Source organism: Balearica regulorum, chromosome 1 (assembly GCF_011004875.1).
Source record: "Balearica regulorum gibbericeps isolate bBalReg1 chromosome 1, bBalReg1.pri, whole genome shotgun sequence".
NCBI classification, from domain to species: domain Eukaryota; kingdom Metazoa; phylum Chordata; class Aves; order Gruiformes; family Gruidae; genus Balearica; species Balearica regulorum.
Window position 1 is genome coordinate 88,198,803 of NC_046184.1, and position 22,782 is coordinate 88,221,584.

The 22,782-nt window shown below is 44.7% G+C and overlaps 1 protein-coding gene across 3 annotated transcripts in view; it reads right to left on the bottom strand.

Annotated features, from left to right (window-relative positions):
- Positions 1 to 3,529: 3,529 nt before the first annotated feature.
- Positions 3,530 to 22,782, bottom strand: part of GTF2E1 (general transcription factor IIE subunit 1) — a 55,540-nt gene continuing 36,287 nt past the window's right edge. For all 3 annotated transcript variants that reach the window (XM_075764863.1, XM_075764848.1, XM_075764857.1), the window contains 3 exons: positions 13,488 to 13,689; positions 8,442 to 8,689; positions 3,530 to 5,151 (listed from right to left, as the gene is read on the bottom strand). In XM_075764863.1, coding sequence (XP_075620978.1) covers positions 4,721 to 5,151; positions 8,442 to 8,689; positions 13,488 to 13,689 — 881 coding nt within the window. In that variant the 3' untranslated portion in view covers positions 3,530 to 4,720. The remainder of the gene's footprint in view (positions 5,152 to 8,441; positions 8,690 to 13,487; positions 13,690 to 22,782) is intronic.

The window sequence follows — 22,782 nt, forward strand, 5'->3', positions numbered from 1 at the left end:
CCCTTCAATGTATGTTAAGAGGAGGAAAAGCATGGACTCTGCTAACAATACCTGGCAAATTTGGTGTTGGATCAGGCAGATTTCCATTGTCAGAAGTGCAGGAAAAAAAATTTAAGGATAGGAGGATCCCTTTACCAGGTGGAACCGAGCCAAGCTTCTCAGCTATACAGACAATTTTAGCTCGCTGCAAAATTACCACTGCTCACCTTCGTTCTTCCAGCAAGTGATGGGATGGCAGAGGCTGGCAATGTGGATTCCAGGTGAAAAATAAGCAGAAGCAGTATGTCAGGGCTTTAATCACATCTGCATGAGATGTGGTTTTTCCTCCTTGTCAGATGTACCTTTTTTTGCACACAGACATTAATGCTCGTGGAACAATATTTGATCAGCCTCAATTTTCAGGCTGGATTCCTGCCTGTGTCTCTGGCTGAGCAGCCCAAGGTTTCCTCCTGCTGCTGTGGCCAGCTCTCGGCAGGATTTGCAGATTCGTTGCTGCATGCAGCCGGGGTGAAGCGCACGAAGGGTCTCCTACACACTGCAGTGGAGCCGAGTCGCTTCCCATGCGGCTGGCTCAGCCTCCTCTCTGCCATCCCTGGCTGGTTCATTAGCATCAAACTGTTCAAAGGGATGGAAATTAAATTATATTTAGGTCAGAAATGTATTTTAAGCAAAGATACCTAATATATTAAAGCATCTTGTTCAGAGACTCTGTTTACTACTTCCAGGATGGTTGCACAAATACTCACTGTCCTTAATATGTTTTTTAATGATACAGCAGGCGCTTCCAAAATCTGATTTTTGTTTAAATATAGATTAGGTTCATTCTCTCTCAATCTAATTAATGCTGGTAAATAAGAAACCACCTTCTGGCAGCTCATTTAGGTATCCCAAACAGGCAAAAATCCAGATGTCCCTGGATAACTTTGAATGAGAGAAAATAGCTCTGCCATAGAGTGATGGGGTTGTAGTCCCGGGCAGCCCAGCACTCTGCCCTCTGCTCGGAGCGAGTGCGCAGGCAGGCAGGCAGGCAGGCAGGCAGCTTTCCAGGAGCACCAGCAATCAGACATCACTCCCCATGCCTTGGCCTGCCACTCCTTTTAGGCAGCGGCCTCTCCATGACTCTCTGCGCAATCACATCTTAAACAGCTTCAAGCACCTGGCCACGCCTCCTATCAAGACTGTATGAGTGATGATCTCCTTGGACTTTATAAATATCGATCATTATTCTGGAAGCAGGTCACAGACAGAAGCTACTCTTCAGCCCAGCTCCCGCGCTCCTGGAGAAGAGGCTGTGTTGACTCAGTCAATACACTTTAAACTGGAGTGTATCGTGATGCTTCGGGATCCTTGGCTGTCCATGCTTGGATCAATACTCCAAAGCCTCCTGTGAAGCAGCCAGGGATGGGGTCACCTTGCCCAGGGCTTCCAATGAGGTACAGCAATACCAGTCCCAGAGCAGCCCAGAGCAGCTTTTTGCAGCAGTGCGTGATGCGCCCCTCCTCCAAGGGACCAAGCCCACAGCCTCTCTTGTTCATGCCAACGTGTACCAGGGCACAGGAATGGGGCGGCTGCTGCTGCTTCTCCTCCGCAACCTGCCCAGGAGAGCATACTGGACAGCCCACTGGCTTGCCCCACTGCTAACAGGCCTCACGTCCTTCCACCTGCTCCTAAACTTTCCATTTCCATGAAAGCTTTGTCATGCATTTGATTCCTGAGACAATTTTCTCTCTCCCCCTTTGGGGCGCAGCGGGAGACAGAGACCCAAGCACAGCTGGCTGCTCCCCCGCCAGGCCCTGTCAAACTTCCCCGCAGCACGCCCTGGCGCTGCAGGCAGCACCGAGGCAGGGCTCCTTAGATGTGTCAGGGAGCAGGTGATGCTATTTTTCCGCCCTTCCTCCAGGGGATCTTCAAATCCCTCGACTCTCACAGAGCAACAGTCTGTTTAATCCGAGTCTGTTTGAAGGAGGCAGCAACGCAGGAAAAGAAGGGTTGGATGGAGGAAGCCAATTTTTGGGAGCTTAGTAGAAAAGATTAAAACATTCCTGTTTTCCAGTGTTGATAGTGATCTTCCCTTTCATGATGGGAGCAGGGACAGAGGCAGCTTGAGAAATGCGTTTTTCTTTCCAGCCTGAGCTGCGGTGCCCTGGCCTCAAGCACGCTCATCAGAGAAAACACAATTTAGGCTGAAAGCAGACACAGAAACTGGTTTGAATGGGGTTAGACGGAACAGTCACCCAGGAAGGCTTCAGTGCTTGAGCACGCTCACGGTGTTATTGGGTTAGCGATAATGCAGCACACGTGGTCCAGCAGCCAGAGGAAACGGCTGGGGCCTTCCTCAGAACTGATGGCTTTATCCCTTGCATTAGCACCAACCTGCTGCCGGTGGCTGGCTTTGCTTGCAGAAGCGGCTGTTCTTCCTCTTCTGGCATGCGTGCAGAGCCCTGCTTCAACTGCAGAAAACCTAAAAAAGGCACTATCGATTGTATGTGCTCCTGTTCATTGAAGCAGTGCTTGTCATGACAGGGCAGTACAGCATATAGTTGTCCTTCAACAACAGCCCTAACCGGCTGGAACAGAGCAGAGCAGCCATCCTTTCTGAGAGCCAGAAGCTGTTGGAGAGGGCAGGAAACAATGACGGCATCTGCTCGTGAATCTTGACCTCACCAGTCCTCCTGAGGGCTGCGTGTGGTGGATGAGAGATGGAAGGCATGCCCTACAAACCACCGATTCCCTTATGTGCAGGACGTGCCTTGCTGAATGATAAAAATTATAACCGCCATACAAACCACAATTAAATGTGTTTATCAAGTAAAACCACTACTTTATAGATGATTATGCTGGCTATAGATGCAGTTATCAGTGCTCTTATAGTAAAACCCAGTATTTCTTCACTTAAGCTTTAATAAACCTACAGTTTGATTTTGGAGACTAAAAACTCAGTATAAACCACTGGTGAATTACAAGCAGGAGTAGTTGTACTGTATTCAGGATTAGCGCTCATTTTCTGTCTCTGGCTCCTTGTAAATCTACCTGCTTTTCTCCAGTGTCAGCCTTGAATTCAACCAGATGAAATCTAGCCAGAATTGGTACAGTGCTTTTTTTCTGTTAGCTGATCACTGAATCTGAGTTACCAGCTCTGTGGCTTGATATCTAGAAGCTTGATACCAGATCCTGGAAGTCTGTCTACACGAGAGTACCATTTTAACCAGCAATATGGTGTCTGTTAGACATCCACCATCAGCCTACGCTTCCCTTGAGGAAGGAGGAAAGGAATGGAAGTGCTGATCGAAAAGGGCCTCTCACAGCACCACATGTAATGAAACATCCTTCATGGAAGTGCAGGAGATTCCAGGAGGCATTCAAGGAAGCTCAGGTGAGGAGAAACAGTGTGCAGTGGGATTTCAAATAGTCCTTCCCTCAAAGCAGAGCCTCAAATGTTGGGTTTTTTTCTTGAATTGAGTAAATCAAAATGATAAGCAAAGAACGTTCCCAACTAGGCACATGACAAATTAGAAGATGACAAAGGGGAGAAGTTTCTGTGTGTTTATTCTTTAAAATGACTTAAAAGCAAATTTAAAACACTATTTTAAAAAAAGAGGGGAGTCAAAATATCAAGAAGCTGAAAATAAAACCACAAAGGAGGCATTACAAGGTTAGCAGAACACAGAAAGCATAGTTAGCATAAAACAGATTTACAGTCTCAGTGAACAGCAAATTCGTGCTGCCCATGTAAATGGAACAGCACGTAATACTGCCCCTACCCTCTGGAACACAAAATTCTTTTACCGTTTTGTTTTATTGTAGTACTGGATAGGAAAACATAACAATTTTAAACCCCAACATTTTCAGTTGAAAGAGAAAAACATTAAAAAGATGGTATTTCTCTGTAGGCACTGATAAATGTTTTTCTATGGTAAAAGAGTGTGCCAAAGCAGAATTCAAAATTGCATAATTCCTCTTAAAATGATACAACCCTGGTGTGACTGCAAATAAAAACTAGCTATGCTATTTCTCTGGCACTGCCTGGCTGCAGCCCTGCCCACTGTGAACCGTCTGCAACACTGGAGTTTGGACAGGGCTAGGCAGAAGCAACAGGCAGCAATACTGGAAAATGAATATATCTCCTGATAAGTCAAGAAAACGTTGCTGCCCATAGGCCTGCTTAGAAATAGCCACTACAGTGGCCAGTGGCTGCTGGCAGGAGGTCAGCCACGAGCCCTGCCCAAGCTTGCCGTCATCAGCAGACAAGTGCTCCTCTCTCCTCTCCCCTCACTGAGCACAGGCAACTGTAATGTTACTTACACCCTCCTCTGCAGAGCACTCTGATCAGACTGTGGAGCCCTTACATCCTCTGAGGGCAGGGACATGGACTTCACTAGGATCTGCAACAAAAATCAACTCAAAGCAATCAGGAGGGAGTGGGGGGGGAGCAGCTGCTTGGGCCTTGGAGAAGGTTAAAGCAGTGCCTGTGCAGGGCACCCTGAAGCAGATTTTTACTTTGCAAGCATCCTCACTTCTGAGACTTGTCCTCCCCTACCTGTTTTGGCACATGCAGCCTTCCTGCTCCCCTGCTCTGGTGAGCAAGATGCCTGAGATTAGCTGTCCCGAGCCCCAGCGTCCCTGCGCACAGGGGAGGAAAAATGCGCTTCAGTCTTCTGTTTTACTAGGGGGTCTCTGGCTTAAAAAGTCACTTTTTAAAAAATGCCATGGCAGGAGGCAGTTAATCAAACATGTCCTCAAACATGCGTCGCCCCATGGCTATGTAAACCTCTTTTTCCTCTGGCGTCATCTGGGCTACCAGCTCAGGGCGCTGGCTCACTTGGCTGTACGAGTGTGGACGCCCAGCCACTGTAACAGTGGGATCTTCTGCCACCACCTCAAACTCTTCATCCTCCTCCTCATCTTCCAGCCCATATGTTGTGGTGGTTGTGGCGGGAGGGCGGGGAGGGGATTCCTCCTCCGACTCACTTGTCTCGCTCTCGGAGTCGCTAGCGTTGGCGCCAGAGAGAGGAGCGGCACCTCCGACGGTGACTGCTGAAGCAGAAGGTGTCTTCTTCTCGTGGATAAGCAGGGCACGCATCACCTCCTCGTTATCATCCAGAGCTGCCCGGCCCTCCTCACGCTCCTGGAAGGCATCCAGATCCCGGGCCCCTGCAAAGAAACACAAGGGAATGATTGTTTCCTCGCAGAGATCAGGGTGATGGTTCTGAAGGCTTTCTGGACCTGTATTAATTACTGCCCCTGAGCACACTTGGCCAAGTGAAATCCTTTCTCTATGCCAGCTCCTCCTCTCCCTTAAAAGACAGAGACAGTTATGTTTTTTCTCATAACAGCAGAGCAAATATTGACATTTCCTAGGAGCTGGGAGGCCTGGAGTCACTGTGGCTCCCAGCTGGGAGCCTTGGCCACGAGCACATCGCAAGAGAAAACAACAAACACGTGATGGGCAGGCACCTGGAAAAGACCTCCCCCAGGGAGATGTCCAGCTCAGGTGCCCCTCAGCTGGGCTGATGTACTTTCCTTACTGTGGAGCAGAAGGCAGTCCTTGGGACCTAAATCTGGGCTTCCAGATACCCAGACTGTGCACCTAATGATGACACTTGTCAGAGATACAGCAAGTATCTCGGTGCTGTTTCACAAGTGAACGAGGACAGACTGTTTCCTTTTTGTCCATTTGTTTCCAGGTTGTGTGACCACAGCCTGGAGGACTCGCAGTGACGACAGAGACCACGGGGTGTTGCCAGCACAGACCATAAATACAGACCCAAAACCAGGCCCTGCTGAGCTCCCCGTCTATAAGGACAAGCAGATGAATCCAGGCAGACAGGGAGTATACGGAAACCATGTGTTATAAAACAACATTCAAAGTAGCCGTGTCTGTTAAGCTCAAAGGTGCACCTATCAGGCAGGAAGGGGAAAAGCTCACTACAGGAACATGGTGGTGGTATTGAGCGGGATCTATCTCATGAAGCAGATGCAGCTTACAGCCTGCAGCCAAGCTGCACAGCACAGCGTGGAAGGCTGCATTAAGACAGCTCCAAGCTGAAATGCAGCCCAGCCAGTCTCTCTGGCTCCCTACCTGGACCTCTTATTTGAAGGGGACTGCAGTTTCCCAGCTGACAGACACACAGCCTGTGCTCCTCTTTCAGTCAGCTTGGCTGTACAATAGCTGGGAGAGTTTCACAGGGCTTGGGTAGGCAGGGTGTCTGCAGTTCACAGATTCAAAAGGTAGAATTCTGTTTAAAAAGTGGCATTCTGCAGAAAACATCTCCTGATCCTACATTCGATGAGAGGACTGTGAGTCCACCTAGCACCAATAAACCTACAGGCAGTATGGGGGAAAAAAAAAAGAAAAAAACTAGAATAAAAAATGAAATACAGAGAACCTTATGTAAAAACAAGGCCTAAAAAGTAGGACAGACTCCCCATGGCGAACTTTCTCTCTTGCACCTAAAGGCGCTCCCTATGAACAATTGCCGGAGCTGAGGTGACAGCATTCTGCCTTCATACATTAATGCCACTTGCCTGCTTCTCCAAGACCTGGACCCTCATGATTTCAGCACCACATCTAGGCAGTTGGTGCCCAAGCCTGTCCCCCAGGGACAAAAATGCACTGGTTACTTTTTTCAACTTGAGATGAAAAAAATGCTGAGAAACAGGTGAACTAAGGAATTAAGTTCTGCATTTAGCACTAAAAGCCAGGGGACTTTGTGGTCACTCCTTTCCTGTGGTAAAATAAAGGCCAAAAGACCCACCTCTAACCTCACTGGACTCATGTTTTTATCGTATATGAAGCTGCAGTTATGGGTGATGGCTGCAACTACTATTATTAATGCCCTGGCAACATTCTTGAAATAAAGGAAGAATGAAGGCGTTGTGTTGGCAGCCCTGCACTCAGCTTGTTGCTTGTGACTGTAGAGCATAAGAGGCTATTGGAGAGAATCTCTGTGAGATCATTTCATAGCTCATCACACTGAGAGCTGTGAAGCAACCACAGCCTGGGGTAGCTCCACAAAGTCTGACTTTGTGGCTCAGGGGCTGTCTCTTGCTTGTGAGAACTGCTCCTGTCAGATCGAAGCTGTGAACCTTTTCTGTCAACAGTCCCGAGTTTCCTTCCTCCCTGTTTATGTCATCCAAGAGCTATAGAAATGTGCTGCAGCAGCAATTTCAGGCTATTTCCACAAGCGCCCTCTTCCATCTCCAGTAGAGGTGGAGGTTAAGCAGTGATGCCATCGTGCTGTTGGGAGATATACTCCCCATCCATGTCCTTCAGTGGCATCTGAGAAACATTTATGTTGTGTACAACAAAAGTAATCTCAAGGAGGCAATTTAAAACTACAGGTGAATTGAAGGTCTAGCAGAAAGACGGGGTGAGAACTCACCATGGCCAGTGAGTAACAACAATATCTGCTACAGACTGCAGGAGGAGGTTGTTTCAATCACCTCACTTTGTTTAATCTGTTTGGAAAAAGTTTTGGGATCCATATGCTTGAGAGGCGTTACATGCAAACAAGACCATTAGATATCTTCAGGCCCTTATTTCACATCCATTTTCTTCACTTCTGCTATACTTACATACTCCACTCCTCTCCTGAGCATTGCACTGGTTCCAGGATCTCATGCTTACACATCTTCTGTTTGCCCTTTTGCCATTTTCTCTTCCTGGGGCATCAACAGTTTCATTCTATAATCCTCAGGTGACTTGGAAGATTGCATCTATTGATTCACTCTTGTAAAAATCATAGAAGGTCTCTATTTCCTATTTTTAGTGTGTAAGCTTAAATAGCACACTTAGCAAAGCAGAGTGTTTCTACTAGTGGTTACAAGATCTTGACTATTGTCTATGGGCACCCTGACCCCAACATGAATGAAAATAAAAGCAAAGATAATGAGAAACAAACAGAAAGCAATGAAGACTCACCTGCCATGGTGACAGACCTTCCTACTGTACTTCCAGAAGTTTTATTTCTGACATCTTCTTCATATAAAACACATTTTGAAAAACAATTGGCAATAAGGCAGCTGGGAGCACAAAACCACTACCCATAGATTTGGTAGGCTTCGGATTGCCCGAATGTTAATAAATGTTATTTTTCAGCAGTGACCTAATAAGATAAGTCTAGATAAGACTGAAAGATCTTTATTCAAAAGCAATAAACTCTCAAGGTGGAAGATGTAAAAGATAACTAATTAGCATTTTAGAAGCACAATTAATTTTGTGGGTAACTCAGCTTTACTGGCCTGGATTTCAATCCTCGATCTAATAAACCAGGGTTTTTTACATCTACCTACACACAGCTGCTTTGCACAGCAGAGGGGAAAAGACAAAATCTGGAGTGTAGGGAGCAGCAGCTGTACACACACGGGGGAACATATTTTTGAAAGCACTCTAAGAGCATTGTGTAAGCAGAGCAGTACTTCTGCTCTGTGAATTTTCTTACCATCTTTGATTTCATCAGGGTCATAAGCCCCCTGCACCGTGCTCTCCCGTAGCCAAATTGGTCTCTCTCTGGCTGGTTTTCCTTCACTTGCAGACCGGTTAAGATCATCCTGGTCCTCCATGCTGATGACAACATTCTGGGTATACAAGTCCTCATATGACGGTCCTTTAGTAGTCCATGCTTCCCGATGGTGTCCACCTGCAAGGCCAGCTGCTGTCCCTGAACCAGTACCAGCGGCACGCTCCTTGCTATGTAAAAATCAAAGAGATAAAAGCAGAGCTCTCAGAACAAGCCCTTCCTCGTCCAGCATTGCAACACTTAAACTATGATTAGTTATCTCCCATGATCTGCACTGAGAACTTGCATTCTGACTTCTAACACATGGTGCCAGCAATTTCTACACCAGCTTCCTGGCTTGGGGAACTTAGGGGTCTCTAATGGGTCTACATGAGGCCATGGCAACTTCCACCACAGACAATGAAAAGAAGAGACAGCACTAAAGCTGCTGATGCACTCATGTAAAAACAAACACAAAATCCTAGAATACCCTGAAATAAAAGTCACAGCAGCAAAACATAGTTGAACAGTAACCTGGTATTTGGAAAAGCCTCTTTTTGGCCTTTTCACAGCAACCCTACAGTGCATTAAAAAAGTCAGCTAATAGGCCCAGAGACCCAGCATGCTCAGATCTGTGAACCCCTATCAATCACAGGACTTGTGAAGGAGTTAACTCACCATGAAAAACACAGTTCAAACCTTTGCTTGAATTGTGAGTGACAATGGCCATGTAAGTCACATCTCCTGTGTCACACAGGAGATCTGTACTATCAACAGACACAGCCCTGGGAGGACTGCAGAGTCCAGGCAGAAGAGAAGAAAAGATGAGAGGGACCTTCAAACCAGAGGACTAGGGCTGGACAAAGGGCTTTGCGTGGTGATGGTGTGTGGGAGGAGGCAAGATGGAACTGTCTTCATTGTGGAAAAGCTAGAGAAAGAAAGGCGATGACTGATGTGAAGGGTACGGCAGGCAAAGCCTAGCCCTACTCGTTTTTTCTGAGAGGTGCTGCAGCCAGCATATTTTCCTCCAGGGTCCTTTCTAGCTCAGGAGACTGATGGAGAAAAGAAACATTCTTGCTTGGATCTGATAGAAAGAGGACATCAGGTGGAGTATTTTCTGCATAGCGATGGCAATAAGCCTAAAATACTCTCTCTGGCCTGTGCTGCTACATATGCACTGATCAGAGAAAGCAGCTGACTGGAAACTCACTGCTGTCTGGGTGGGGAAAGCCAAACGTGACCGTTCCTCTACTTCAAAACCATATTTCACCTTCTCAGAGAAACAGATCCACAGCAGACTGCACCCACCCTCAGCCATATAATTTCAGTCATCTGACTGCCCATGGTACCTAAGGCTTTTCACAGGTAACAGACCTGTCTGGACTCCTCCTCTTGTCCAGAGCAAATCCAGCAAGGTACTCACAGTGTCCCTGCTCTGCTGCCAGCTGAGTTGACAGAAACTGTCAGTGAGCACGGTTCAGTCACTGCTATCTACCCAACGACCGTTCCCCTGACCGAGAAGCTTAAAATAAGGTTGCAGTTGGAGAAGACCTGAGTAATAGGCAATTTTTTAATTCAGCAAGGACTTAACCACTGCTTGATGAGCTAATTCTACTGGATTTTTAGGGGTAAACAGTGAGGGGAAAATATGCAGGTTGGTGATCATCTCTCTTCCCCAGATAAAAAATATTGGTGTGTTCAGCTGCAGTTTGGATTGAGGGCTACTCACAGCCTCCCAACAGTGAGTTTCCTGGGGTCTGTTAGCAAAATACTTCACAGCATCCATGTTAGCATGCGTCCACACGCTAACCGGTTGTCTCCTGCAGCCAGCCCCACTAGGAGAGCTTCACAGCAGCCTTGAATTTTGGGGCAGAAGACTCATGCACATATATTGCTTATGTAACCTAAGGAACCACACAGAGACCTTCTTCCCAACGCATTACTTCAAGTGTTGGTACCTTTCAGCTCTCCAAGACAGGCATGTGTTCTGTGAAAAGCACCACTCTGCTTCCCACACAATAGAAATCTCTAACTAGCGTTTCCCTGACGATTTTATGTAATCCACTTTCCTCACAAGATACACAATGCAGCTCTCCCCCAAGCTCTCCCTCCCCACAACTGCAGCGTGACAGCTAAATACTCAGTAGTGCCAGGAACTGCCTAATAATACTTTTTGCACAGAGGTCCCCGTAAGTGTGCCTGAAATGGACTTTTTTTTCCTACACGGTATCATTTAGCAGCAAAACACTTATTCCATGACGTCAGGAACATTTCAAAAATGAAAGTAACAATTCTAAAGAGACACCTACGGTACTAACTACTTTAAGTCATCTACTGCAATGTCCCACACTTAGGTGGAACCATCTAGACACTTTCTGTCTACTTTCAGACCCCAGTGAGCTTTGCAAACATGTCTCAATTTACTTCTTTGTTTGTGGAACTGCATCTTCAGCAACGCTGTTGGTAGGAGTCAGCAGCCCCTCAAGACTACGTGACCAGGGGAATACAGCTAACTGCTGGAAGAGATCTTACTGTTCAGCAACCCCATTCCAAAGTATGGGATTAAAGACCATGGATCAGGCACCAGCAAAAGGCCAGATGCGCCAGCTGCCTTACGGGCAGCACAGAGCAGATGAAGGGAGCGCGCTCTTAAATCTTTCTTTCTCAGATCCGAGATCGGCTTTTTCCCCACCTAGGTCTAGACTTTGCATGGCCATCCTGCAACCAGGAACTGTGGCAGCTCAGTGGCCCAGATGTGGCTACGTTTGTTGTGTTACCCATCAGTTGCTTTACCCTGACGGAAATCCCTTAATGAGTGGTTAGCTGCCTTTAAAGGCAACATAAATAATCCTTGACATAGCTGAGGTATGGCCCACAGAAACCACACTGTGCAATGGGGAAACAACTTGAAATTTTCATCTCAATCCTACCCAGACTATTAAGAAAAGGTCTTGCATAATGGGGATAACTCTTTTTGTGCTGTGTTTGAAATAAAGCACTTTTTCACTTAGCTGCTCTTAAGAGCTTCGACTTCACAACAGACAACTCATACTCCTTGATAGCATGACCACAGAAAATTAATTCTGTGAAATTTCTGTTATATAAAATCATGCAATTTTGACATAAGAAAATGGAGAGGATATTAAAATCCATCTGTTTTAGAAAACCTCAGAAAAGGGCTTAGGTAAAGCAGGTTTATTTTGAAACCTGTGGGGCTAATTCATGCTCTGCCAAGATTAAGAAAATTAACAGCCTCCTAGAAAGATATAAATAAAGATCTGCCCAATTTCCTGTGGCAGGTGAATGATAGTTACGCAATGTCAGTGTGGTCGCTTAGAGCTGTAACTCTCCTCAAAACACACGAAGTTGCCTGCGTCGGTGGCAAAGAGACAACGCAGGCACTTGGTGACCTTTTCTGTTTGTTTCAGAATCACCAAATGTCAGTTTTGTCAATGATTTCAGACACTCAAGACTCCATAAAATGGAGGAAATAAATAACCTAGGGTTTGGCACTTTCAAAAAAAAATAATCTCACAGCAGCGCTTTCATGCAATTAACTGCTTTGAATTAATAAGAGTCAATAAATAATTAAATCATTATACGTACTGAAGCAAGTTGTGTTCAAGTAAGCATTTAAAAAGTCGCCTATTTATTTTGTCATTCCTTGCACAAAGTAATTAATCATTTACAATGTTTTTTAAGTATTTAAGAGTCAAGTAAGTGGGTGCTGCTATTTAATCGTGGGACTGCACCAGGCTTCTGCTGTGATAACTTCCTGCGCACAGAAGGGGAAGACTGAGAAACTACTCTCTTTTTGGTGGGGTTATCCCAGTTCTACTACGCAAACTACAGAAAAGGGTTTTTAAAGCAAAGGCTAGTGATTCAGCTTGGCCATAAAGGCTTCAAAGACTCTCCATATCACCAAAGGCATATTGAGTGACCTTGGAAAAATCTCTTCCCCTCTCTATATTGCTTCTAATTTTCTATCAGAATGATGAAGAAAATTAGCTATCTTCTTGGCTAGAAAAAGACTATGAATAGACAAAGAATTTTTTATTATACTAATCAGAAACTGTCTAGCATGAATATGAGAGGAACATTCTTTCTCAAGGTTAGCCTGAGAGAAAAAAAAGAGTATCCTGCTTCCTCTCCCATTAACTAAAGCCAAGCACCCCAAGGCACTGTGGGAATGCTTCCCCTCGTGGTATGTGTCTTCCCCCACCCCATGTGTTTAATTCATTTTTTTTAAACACAGGGAATTGCATCACATTTCACCACAGCTGACAAAACTGACAGCTCCCCACATCTTTCTACATTATTTAAACATCATCTGTTTTTGTACAGCTAGGAATGTTCTGAAAGAGAGTGTCATTTCCCATGGGTAGGAACATTTTAAAGAGTTTTTGACTATAACATGGTCTCCTCCCAGAAAGAAGAGGTGTGTAACAAGTAGGAGAAAATCAGAAGAAAAAAATACCCTTATTACAAGTAATGTGTTCAAACTAGAACGCAAAGCGTAGAATGCAGATAGCCTAGTTTCAAAAGCTGGGTAGAAGTAAAAGGAATAGATGAAAGATAAGGGTTTGAGAGAAAGAAGACAGTGTAGATGGCACCTTCAGAGCTTTGCCAAATGGCTGCAGTTTGCATTTCTTAAAGACTGGGGCAAGGGCTTGGTGTATATATATACCAGCTGCAGCACAACAAGTAGCAGGTAATTCGAGTACCCCACCCCACAGAAAACTACATGTAGTTTCTACATGACCAGAAGAATAGTCATCTGCCTTGTTTAGAAAAAAAATGGGTATGGCCCTTTGTGTTCTTATAAACTCCACATTCCTTGGGGAATCTGTCAGTTGCTTGCACAGTTGGTGCTGAACAACTAAGTCCCTCCATGCAGCCAGAGGCTGCAGAAGGTTTGGGAAAGCCTGAGAGCAGACAAACGCACTACAAGGAAGCAGCGCAGCGAGAGAACACCAGGCACGTTCCCACCTCTGCTTCAGGGCAGGAATCTCTGTGGGTTCTGGCTCGAGAATTTCATAGGCTAAGTTAACGTCTTCTGTCTCACGAAGCAGGGCATAGATGGGCTCAATCTGCTCATTAAATCTTGCCACGAGTGTCCTTGCATCCTTTTTGGGCATCGCCGACTCATCTTCTTCCACTTCAGTCTCGCAGAAAGTACAGCGGAAAGTTCCTAAAATGAAAAAAGTTGCTAAGCATTGGAAGAAAAGCAACAGGCCCGACTCTTTATACAGCCTTTTAAATAGCAGTGCTTTGCTGTTTTCTTAGCTTGATGCTTTTCTCCCCAACAATCCCTTCCCACACACAGCGTACCTGGTTATTATTTAAGCAGACAAAAAAGCAAGCATTTTGATGCCATCCAGTGATAGCCAGTAGGGTACAGTTTCTCGCTCTGAAAAGCCCAGATGGGCTGCAGTACCAAGACATCGCCTAATCTCACTCCCTCTTTCTTGCTGCACATTTCAAATGTCAGCTACGACTGAGCTGTGATAAAAAGCCCCACAATATACTCTCAGGAGTTCAAATATCGTCTCTTTCAGGTGCTTGCACTGGTATCACAGGCTAATTTCACAATGAAGCAGGGTTTAGTTTTACACTGCATCGACCACTCTGTAGTAACTGCTAGTATAACCATTCTCACTGCAACTCATGCAAAAAAGATGGCTACTCTTTCTGTTTCAGGGCCACAACATCCAAAATAGTCATTACTGCAGAGCAGCAAATGCAAACATTTATCCCACCTAACCCCCATATTAACTTCTTAAAATTAAGAATGGCAAGATAAGAATTCTATGAATGGCAGTTAAGAATAAGCTTGTTTTACAGACCTCATCAGGATCTATAAAAACAGGTCAAACATAAAGGCGACTGAAAGGCTGCAGGGCAATGCATTTACAAAAAACCTACTGAACTCCTGCACAGCAGGCTTTTCAGTGTCATCGCTCCATCTGCGAGCAGGGCCCTTAGGCCAGCACATGCACAGTAGGACCTCACCATATGGTCCACTGTGAGGGGAGCAGCACAGAGTAACAACTTATCCTTGCGAGTGCTGGACCGAGAACGTACCTCTGCCTCCTCAGAACGCTTACATCCAGAGTGATGCTCATGAGCTTCTCGATTTCTTTTGTCCCTGTGCAATTTTTTTAATTTAGCCTTCTGTGACAACTATACACACCTAGCATCATCTCTCAACACCCCAGTGAAGAAAGGAAAAGGTCTTTTTACTAACAGGGAGCCTGAGGATAGGTCATATCAAGGAAATGATAAGCTTATGTATAAAAACCAGTATTAGAATCAGTATTGAAGCCTACTATATCACCGATGCTATGTACAAACGCAGTCGAAAGAATGGGGTTTGCCCAGGGCACACGGGCATGATGTAATGAGACAGGCTGGCAAGCCAGGGCTTCTGGTGTCTTGTTTTACTGCTTACACAGATTTGCTAGTCTTGTCACTTCATTTTTCAGCGTACCTCTTTCTCTGCCTGTAAGACAGTGATAAAAACAGACCTAACTTTTTCACTGATGGCTGTGAGGGCTAGACAATGCTTGCATGCTCCTTGGAAAACATACAAAAGCACTGTTTATGACAGGTAGATCTGTTGCCTCTCATCACATTCTGCAGAGATACAGTTTTCTACCTCAGTACCGTCTAAAGTAGCTTTTGCTCATAGTTAGTCATAAATTAATGTGTTGTATGTGGCCTGTAATATGTACACATTTCCTGCAATAAACACTCTCTTTAGAAAGTCTGTCTTATCTACACGTAAAAGCTAGAGCACCCAACAACAGCAGTATGCAAAGTAAAGGATAAGTGGATAAAATGTTCTTCTCTCCCATCCAAGCATGAAACACTGCTTATTTTTTCAGGCTGCAAAAATTGCCCCTACTGATTCAGAAACTGTATATTATATAAGCTGTCAGCCTAGCAAAAATTGAAGCCAAAGTTTGGTCTCCTTATCCCACATCTGAGGCTATCGGTGTGACAAACTGGCAAACAAGTTGAATCAATTTAAAATAATTAGCACATCTCAGTTCCCATAATGGACAAAGCGAACAAACACAGGTTAATGAGGAAAACTCTCCTCTTTTTACACCCCCCTCCAAAAGTCCTGTTACATGTTCCTGAGACAGCTCAGACTTTTCATGCTTCCATCTGTGAACCCCACGAGTATTTGCAAAAGATTAAGATTGTAGGGAGAATGGTTCCAATTCAGAGTACCAAAAAATCAGAAAGTAAATACAGCTCTAATGAAACGGAACTCCTAAAGCTATCATGGATTTGCTGCAACTTCCACCCCTCAGGGTTCTTAATAAGAAAAAAAAAAAGTTAATAGATGAATTATGTAAAGAATCTGGGAATGAGTGAAATGACAAGCTTCCTCCATTAATATGCTGATTTTTTTCGAGGTGATGCAGCATTTCATAAGAGGCGTATGTGATTAGAGAACTGGGAAGTTGCTTTGCCATGGCAGATGGCATTTATATGCTGCAAACCTCTTTCGATAGGCTTGAAGAGGTCACAAAATGTCACCAGAGCTTTTACGACATGGCACATCACATCAGCAATGACACATGTTCCTTAAAGATACAAATTGCATGCAACAAACATGAAGTGGAAGCCATCCAAAGGCTGAGAATGCCAACGTTCCCACTCCGACAATGTATTTCTTCCTTCAGCCCTTATACAACTGATAGTTTTCCATTCAAATATGCTGCATAAAGCAGGACAAGTAGACATCCTGGAGCAGAAAGACATGAGACTTTCCTGCATCTTGGAAATGCTAATGGAGAGCGCATACATCCCCTCCTTTCCACACATGCTCAGCCACTCAACAGACCTCTCTGGCTGCACGTTAAAAACCAGCCATCTGAAGGAGATCTCATCTGCTCCCAGACTCTCCAGGGCAGATACGCTGGTAATCTGGCTCCCCAAGGCATACTGAGATTAAAGCAGCTCAAGCTCTGAAGTATAGGGACAGAATATTTAAAGCTAATTCCTAATGACTTGATTTCACTCGAGAGAAGGAAAAGGTCAACCACCCACGCGCACTGCACGCATGATGTCCAACAGTGCATGCTGCATCTGCTATCCTTAACACATTTAACTGGCCATAGCCTCCTGAGTCTGAGCCCAGGTCCTGCTCACTCCCTTCTCAAAGGATTCAAGCCTCATCTCCAGCCCAACAAGGTGTCTTCCTTCCACTCTGTCCTTTGGGATACTGCCCCAGACTCTCACTATTCTGATACTCACAAACTGTGTTATTTTCAACCTAAACTTATTCCCATTCATGTCAAATTTATTTACTGTTGTGCCAAAAACTGTACCTCAGCTCAGCTAGCTTCCATCCTGCTGTTAATCCTTCAGGTATACTTACAAACTGCTGTCTTACCCACCCCTCCACCTTCATTTTGCAAGGCTCAATAAGCCATACATTTTTGTCTGCCTTTTAAAACTGGGCACTCTTTCCTCCAACCATGCTCTTCAGTCTCACTGGGCACTTTCTTCAGTTTGCTCTCATCTTTCTGCTATAAGCTGAAAGTATATACAAGTGTCCAGACAAGTTCTCCCATAAGCCCAACAGCACTAGTGCTTCTCTGATAGCCATTGAGACCTTCTAAGATCACAGTATGACAGATCATGAAAGTGCTGCCTCAGTTATCACAAGATGCTCCCAGATCTTTCTTCCTCCTTCCTTTGTAGTTTCCAGTTGATAACTCCACACTTACAGAGACATTTGCAGTAGATGCTAGGTGCATGACACTGTACTTTATACTATAATTTTCCAGCTCCTTTTTATTTCTCCAGCCTTCATCCTCATCCAATTCTTTATTCTTGACTGCGTCACAAAACATTAAGCTAATTTATTTTCAAAATCTCCCACGACCTTCTTTTAGAAGTAGCATTATTACCATTACACGGCGAGTGAGCAAAGGCACAGATGGCACAATTTCAGAAGTATCTGCTGATTTGAGCAGTACTGGATTTGAAATGCCTAAGAAATGCTTTTCTGAAACTTCTGTTACAGAAAAGAGTGTGCAGTATTTTTACCAATCTTCTTCCAGGCTCTAGAACCTGGCATCTCAAACGAGTTAGGCACAACAGCTAATGACAGCCTTTGAAAAGTTTAGCTCAAAATGTCTAGTCCAACACCACACAGAAACTCAGCGGGACTGCAGGATCAGATCATGTTCTTGTGGCTGCTACAGTCACTTTCTTCAAACAATTCCCTGACTCTCAGTCACACTGCACGTTTTTCCTTCTTCTGCAGCAAGCCAGACAGAATGCATTATATGCACATAACTTCTCTCTCTCACTGAGCAAAGCACATGTTTTGTGGGGAAAAAAAATTATGTCGCAGAGAAAAAGTTACGGGATGCATAAGACACTTTAATTTCAGCATTCCCTAACCCTGAGCACTTCATTTTGATGTTAAGAAGAGAGTACTAAGACCCTGAGGAAAGGACAGGAGTTTCCTAGGTTCCTACCAACAGGAAGCCGGACAAATGCCTCCTGCCGTGTGATGTGCCGACAGCCATATGGTTAATCTGCAGACCTGGAGCCCTCAGTTCCGCACGGGCCTCTGACATTTGACTCAACAAAGAGAAGATGACAACCTGCTAGTGCTGCAGGAGGAGCAGGATGCCTTCCCAGCTTGCTTCCTGGCAACAAAGGGAGGATGCGAAGGGAACACCTTGGGTCCTGCTCTAGCTTCTTGGAAGAGATGTGCTTTGTGGACACCTGCTATCCTACCTGCCAGCCCCAAGCCTGAGGTTTCCTACCCAGCTCTTCCCATCTGCTCCCATACCAGTTCCTGGCTTTTCCCCACTCTGATGTTCCTGGTCTCCTTGCTAGCAAGTCTTGGTCTACCTAGTCCTGCTTTCTCAGCCTCGGCTTCTCTCACTTCTCAGACTTCGCTATCCATCCTTCTTTTCCTGGGTTGCTTTTTCCGCTCTCAGCCTCTCCCCCCCTCCTGTGCCTCTCTGCCCCATGCTCTTGGATCAGCTAATTCTGCTTCTTAATTGGAGCCCTGGTCACTGGATTAATTTCCTGTTTCAAGCCAGAGAGATGGAAGATCTTTTCACAGCATAACCTGTCATTCAGAACACAGGCAAAGGAATATACATTTCTCTGGTCTCCTCTTCCATTTTTTCATTAGCCCATTCTTCAATATGGCCAAACTGGTTTTGGATTAAATTTTCCTAAGCGATTTAGTCAGATGCATAGAATGGGTAAAACTCAGCATAAAGTAAGTATTTGACAAAGTTTTGAACCGAACAAAATCCACAGAGCAATTCATATGCCTGCCCTCCACAAACAATCCAAGCTCACGTAAGGGAAATACTTAGCAACCTAAGTAATAGGCAGCGCTGTCAGTACAAATTATAATTAACTTCCTTTCATTTCTCATTGATTTTCAAGATTTAGAGGACTGTTTACGACAGCACCTAAAGGCATTTCTCTCCTGAATCATTAAAGACACAAAGAGGAGGCCGAGTAGCTACCACAGACCTGGATCATTAGTTACCATAACACAGGATATAAGGATACTTGCCTACTAGAAGTAGCAACCTGAGGGATTAAATTGAAGCAGAGAGAGTTTTAATGACCTTAATGGACTGAGCTAGTAACAGAGCTAATTGTTAAAACAGTTGTTAACTGGATTAATGATAATGCAGATTAGACTGTAGAAGCTGTTGATCTTTAGTGACTCCTAGACTTAAACAGGCTTCTCAGCCTTCATTAAACGTTCCTCAGCACCTCAACAATAAAGCAACCCAGTGTGTCTGAGTGGGAAAGGCGGTCCTGCCCCACGGAAAGATGAGTCTCCTCTCGATTTTATCGAGTAGCCTTCCTTGGCCTCATCTCTCTCTTCTCCCCGTACTGGAGACCTATAGTGCCAAGTACATTTGCATTCACACTTGACTTCCAAAACCCCAGTTGTTTTAGGCAAAAAAATAGAGAAACGCACCAATAAAATCAGTCTCCTGAATGCCACAGCAATACCATTCTCTCTTGCAAGTAATTCAGTGTTTCTACACATGCATTAAAAAAGCCAATTACAGAGCACAGTGTGTTATATAAAACGTAATGCCACATCTCATCTTTCTGAGACAGGTTTCATGGTCCACTGGATCTCAAGCTCTTGAGGACACTCCACAGCCCAGGGCTGACTGCAGTACTCTATCTTGAAACGTGACACAGAAAGTGTATGTTTTTATATTCATCCTGTTTGGGATACTCCAGAGCAGACACTGTTGTCAGAGCTTCTTATGGCACAAGAACAAAGACTGGACCATGCGCAGGAAATGTCAGCATTTTGGGAAGATTTGCTAATCCCACTTCTGGAATAAAGCATGCAGCTTTGCCATTGAAACCCAAAATGCATCAGGCTTCATCCCAACAGTCTGAAAAGGCTCGCTTTAAAATTTCTAATTACAGAGAAGATAAGATACGATGCAACTGAGATGAGTAACCTTGGACGAAGATGGGGACAGAGCCAAGTCAGAACATGCGGGTGATATCTGAAAGCAGAGAACTGAAAAGTACGTGGGACAGTGCTGCCTGGAGGAGATGGTCAGTGCAGTGGCTGTAGTTTGAAGCCAAGTACGCAGCAGCCTGCAAATGGCACTGCAACCAAATCGTGGCACTCGCCTGAGCAGACGTGAATGTAGACTGCTAAATACAGCATCCTGCCCCACAAACTGACAGCTCTCTTTGTAACAGGCTAAGAAAGTACAGCGTCTTCTCTATCCCTCTCTTCCTTTCCTTAAGAGGTACTGCCAGGCACACACAATTAGGATTATGGGCAGGAAGGACAGCAACAACCAATACTAAATGCTGTCTGACGCATCCTATTATCAGATCCTAGACTGAAATTTGCTAAAACATCTATTATATCACAATTCTGCCTCCTATGAGTGAGGAAGCGTGTGGAGTGCACGTTTATAAAATGTCAAGTACAGCAACTCAGCCAGAAATGGGGCTAGGGACAAATAATGTAACTAATACTGTTATCTGAATAGAGATTTTAATCTTTTTATGAATTTTTCTGCAGTATCTGAATTCCTAAGAAATTTGTGTTATCTACTGTTTACAAATGGGATCAAGACCCCAAAATGAAGGGGAAAAAAGATTCCTTTTAACTTTATATGACCCAAATCTAGATCCAGTTCTCCTAGGTCTGTACATATTTTAGCATAAGGAGGAGAAGGACTTGGGGGTATTGATTGATGAGAAGCTCAACATGAGCCGGCAGTGTGCGCTTGCAGCCCAGAAAGTCAACTGTGTCCTGGGCTGCATCAAAAGCAGTGTGACCAGCAGGTCGAGGGAGGGGATTCTGTCCCTCTACTCCGCTCTGGTGAGACCCCACCTGGAGTACTGCGTCCAGCTCTGGGGGCCCCAGTACAGGACAGACATGGAGCTGTTGGAGAGAGTCCAGAGGAGGGCCACGAAGCTGATCAGAGGGCTGGAGCACCTCTGCTATGAGGACAGGCTGAGAGAGTTGGGGTTGTTCAGCCTGGAGAAAAGAAGGCTCTGGGGAGATCTAATTGCGGCTTACCAGTGCCTGAAGGGGCCTACAGGAAAGATGGAGAGGGACTGTTTATCAGGGAGTGTAGTGACAGGACAAGGGGTCATGGGTTTAAGCTGAAGGAGGGTCGATTTAGATTAGATGTTAGGAAGAAATTCTTTACTGTTAGAGTGGTGAGACACTGGAACAGGTTGCCCAGAGAAGCTGTGGAGGCCCCATCCCTGGAAGTGTTCAAGGCCAGGTTGGGTGGGGCATGGTCTAGTGGAGGGTGTCCCTGCCCATGGCAGGGGGGTTGGAACTAGATGATCTTTGAGGTCCCTTCCAACCCAAACCATTCTATGATAAATCCTACTGAGTCAACAGCTATGAGATCGATACTTCTCAGTATCAGACCATAACGTTTTCAGACAGGTTTCTGTGAATTAGAGAATGAGCAAGGATCGTTCACCTGCAAACAGCTTGTTTTTACTGACCTGTTCAATATGAAATGGGAGTGCACGGTGGAGGCAGGAGGATAAAATCCACGTCCTCGGGACAGCATTCAACTCTCTAGCCCACATGTAACAGGTTTGGGAAGGAGTCTTACATACTTCTACCCACCAAATCAGCCTTCAAAAAAGGTTTATTCGTATGAATTCAATAAGTACAAAACCCAGTATTTGATCACACAATGCAACATTCATAATATATACACACCAAGATATAGCTCTGACTTTTGAGTACCTGATTTTGAGCCTTAATAATGCTTCTTAAACATTTTTCTTGTTTAATATAGATCCAGAGTATCAAATTGCCCACCAGGTATTAAACAGAGAGTAAACATTTCTTTTCGGATTAATGTAAATCAGTTTCTTTTCAAAGCTTCTATTACTGTAATATAGATGTAGCAGACACAGCATTTAAGGGCACTTATGCAGTAGCACTATTTCTGATTCACATGAGGTAATTCTGCTAGAAATGTGTTCAAGAGTGTTCAAAACTGCAACTCACCAACATATGAAAAGTGATCAAAACTATTTGTTTTAAAAATAAAAACAAGATGGCAACTTACAACAAAAAAGATATAAAGGCACTCTTAAACACAGAGCAGGATTAGCAAAAGATGAAAGAAATATCTTTTATCATTGCCATTAACCAGTGTCTCACTATAATCAGAAGGAAATTTCACTTAGCCAATGCATATGTCCATGTATTGTTTATTCTCCCTGAGAGCAGTGTGTAAATGTATAAAAATTGAGAGACTGGCAGTCCTGGAAACAGAAGGTCTCTTTGTTAAGCTGCAGAGCGGATTTTACTCAGCCAGTTACATTATCCTAGGCATAATTTGGAAAAATGGTGGTACTGGAATGTTATTACAGATGTCCACGAATAGTGTCCAGCACTTGTCCTGGACCCTGTCCGGCACAAAGTGAACCCTGCTATTAACAATAAAAGTAGGAATTACTGAGATAAGACACCCTTGGCAACACCTTTGGATAAATAAGGACAGGGGCTTTCTTCCCTGAAAATCTCAAGCATTTAGGGACACAGAAATAGAAGGTTTTCAGAGGGTCATTCCTGCTTCAGGCAATGGCAAACATTAAATACTTCCCATGCCCAAGATCCATCTGTAAACCACACCAGCACTTGTAATTTTCTGGAAGAGATTTATTCTTCCATGTTTCCTCTCACTACTGAATCCCTTTAGTAACATACAACAGATTCCCTGAGGAGATAAATTTACAACTCTGGCAC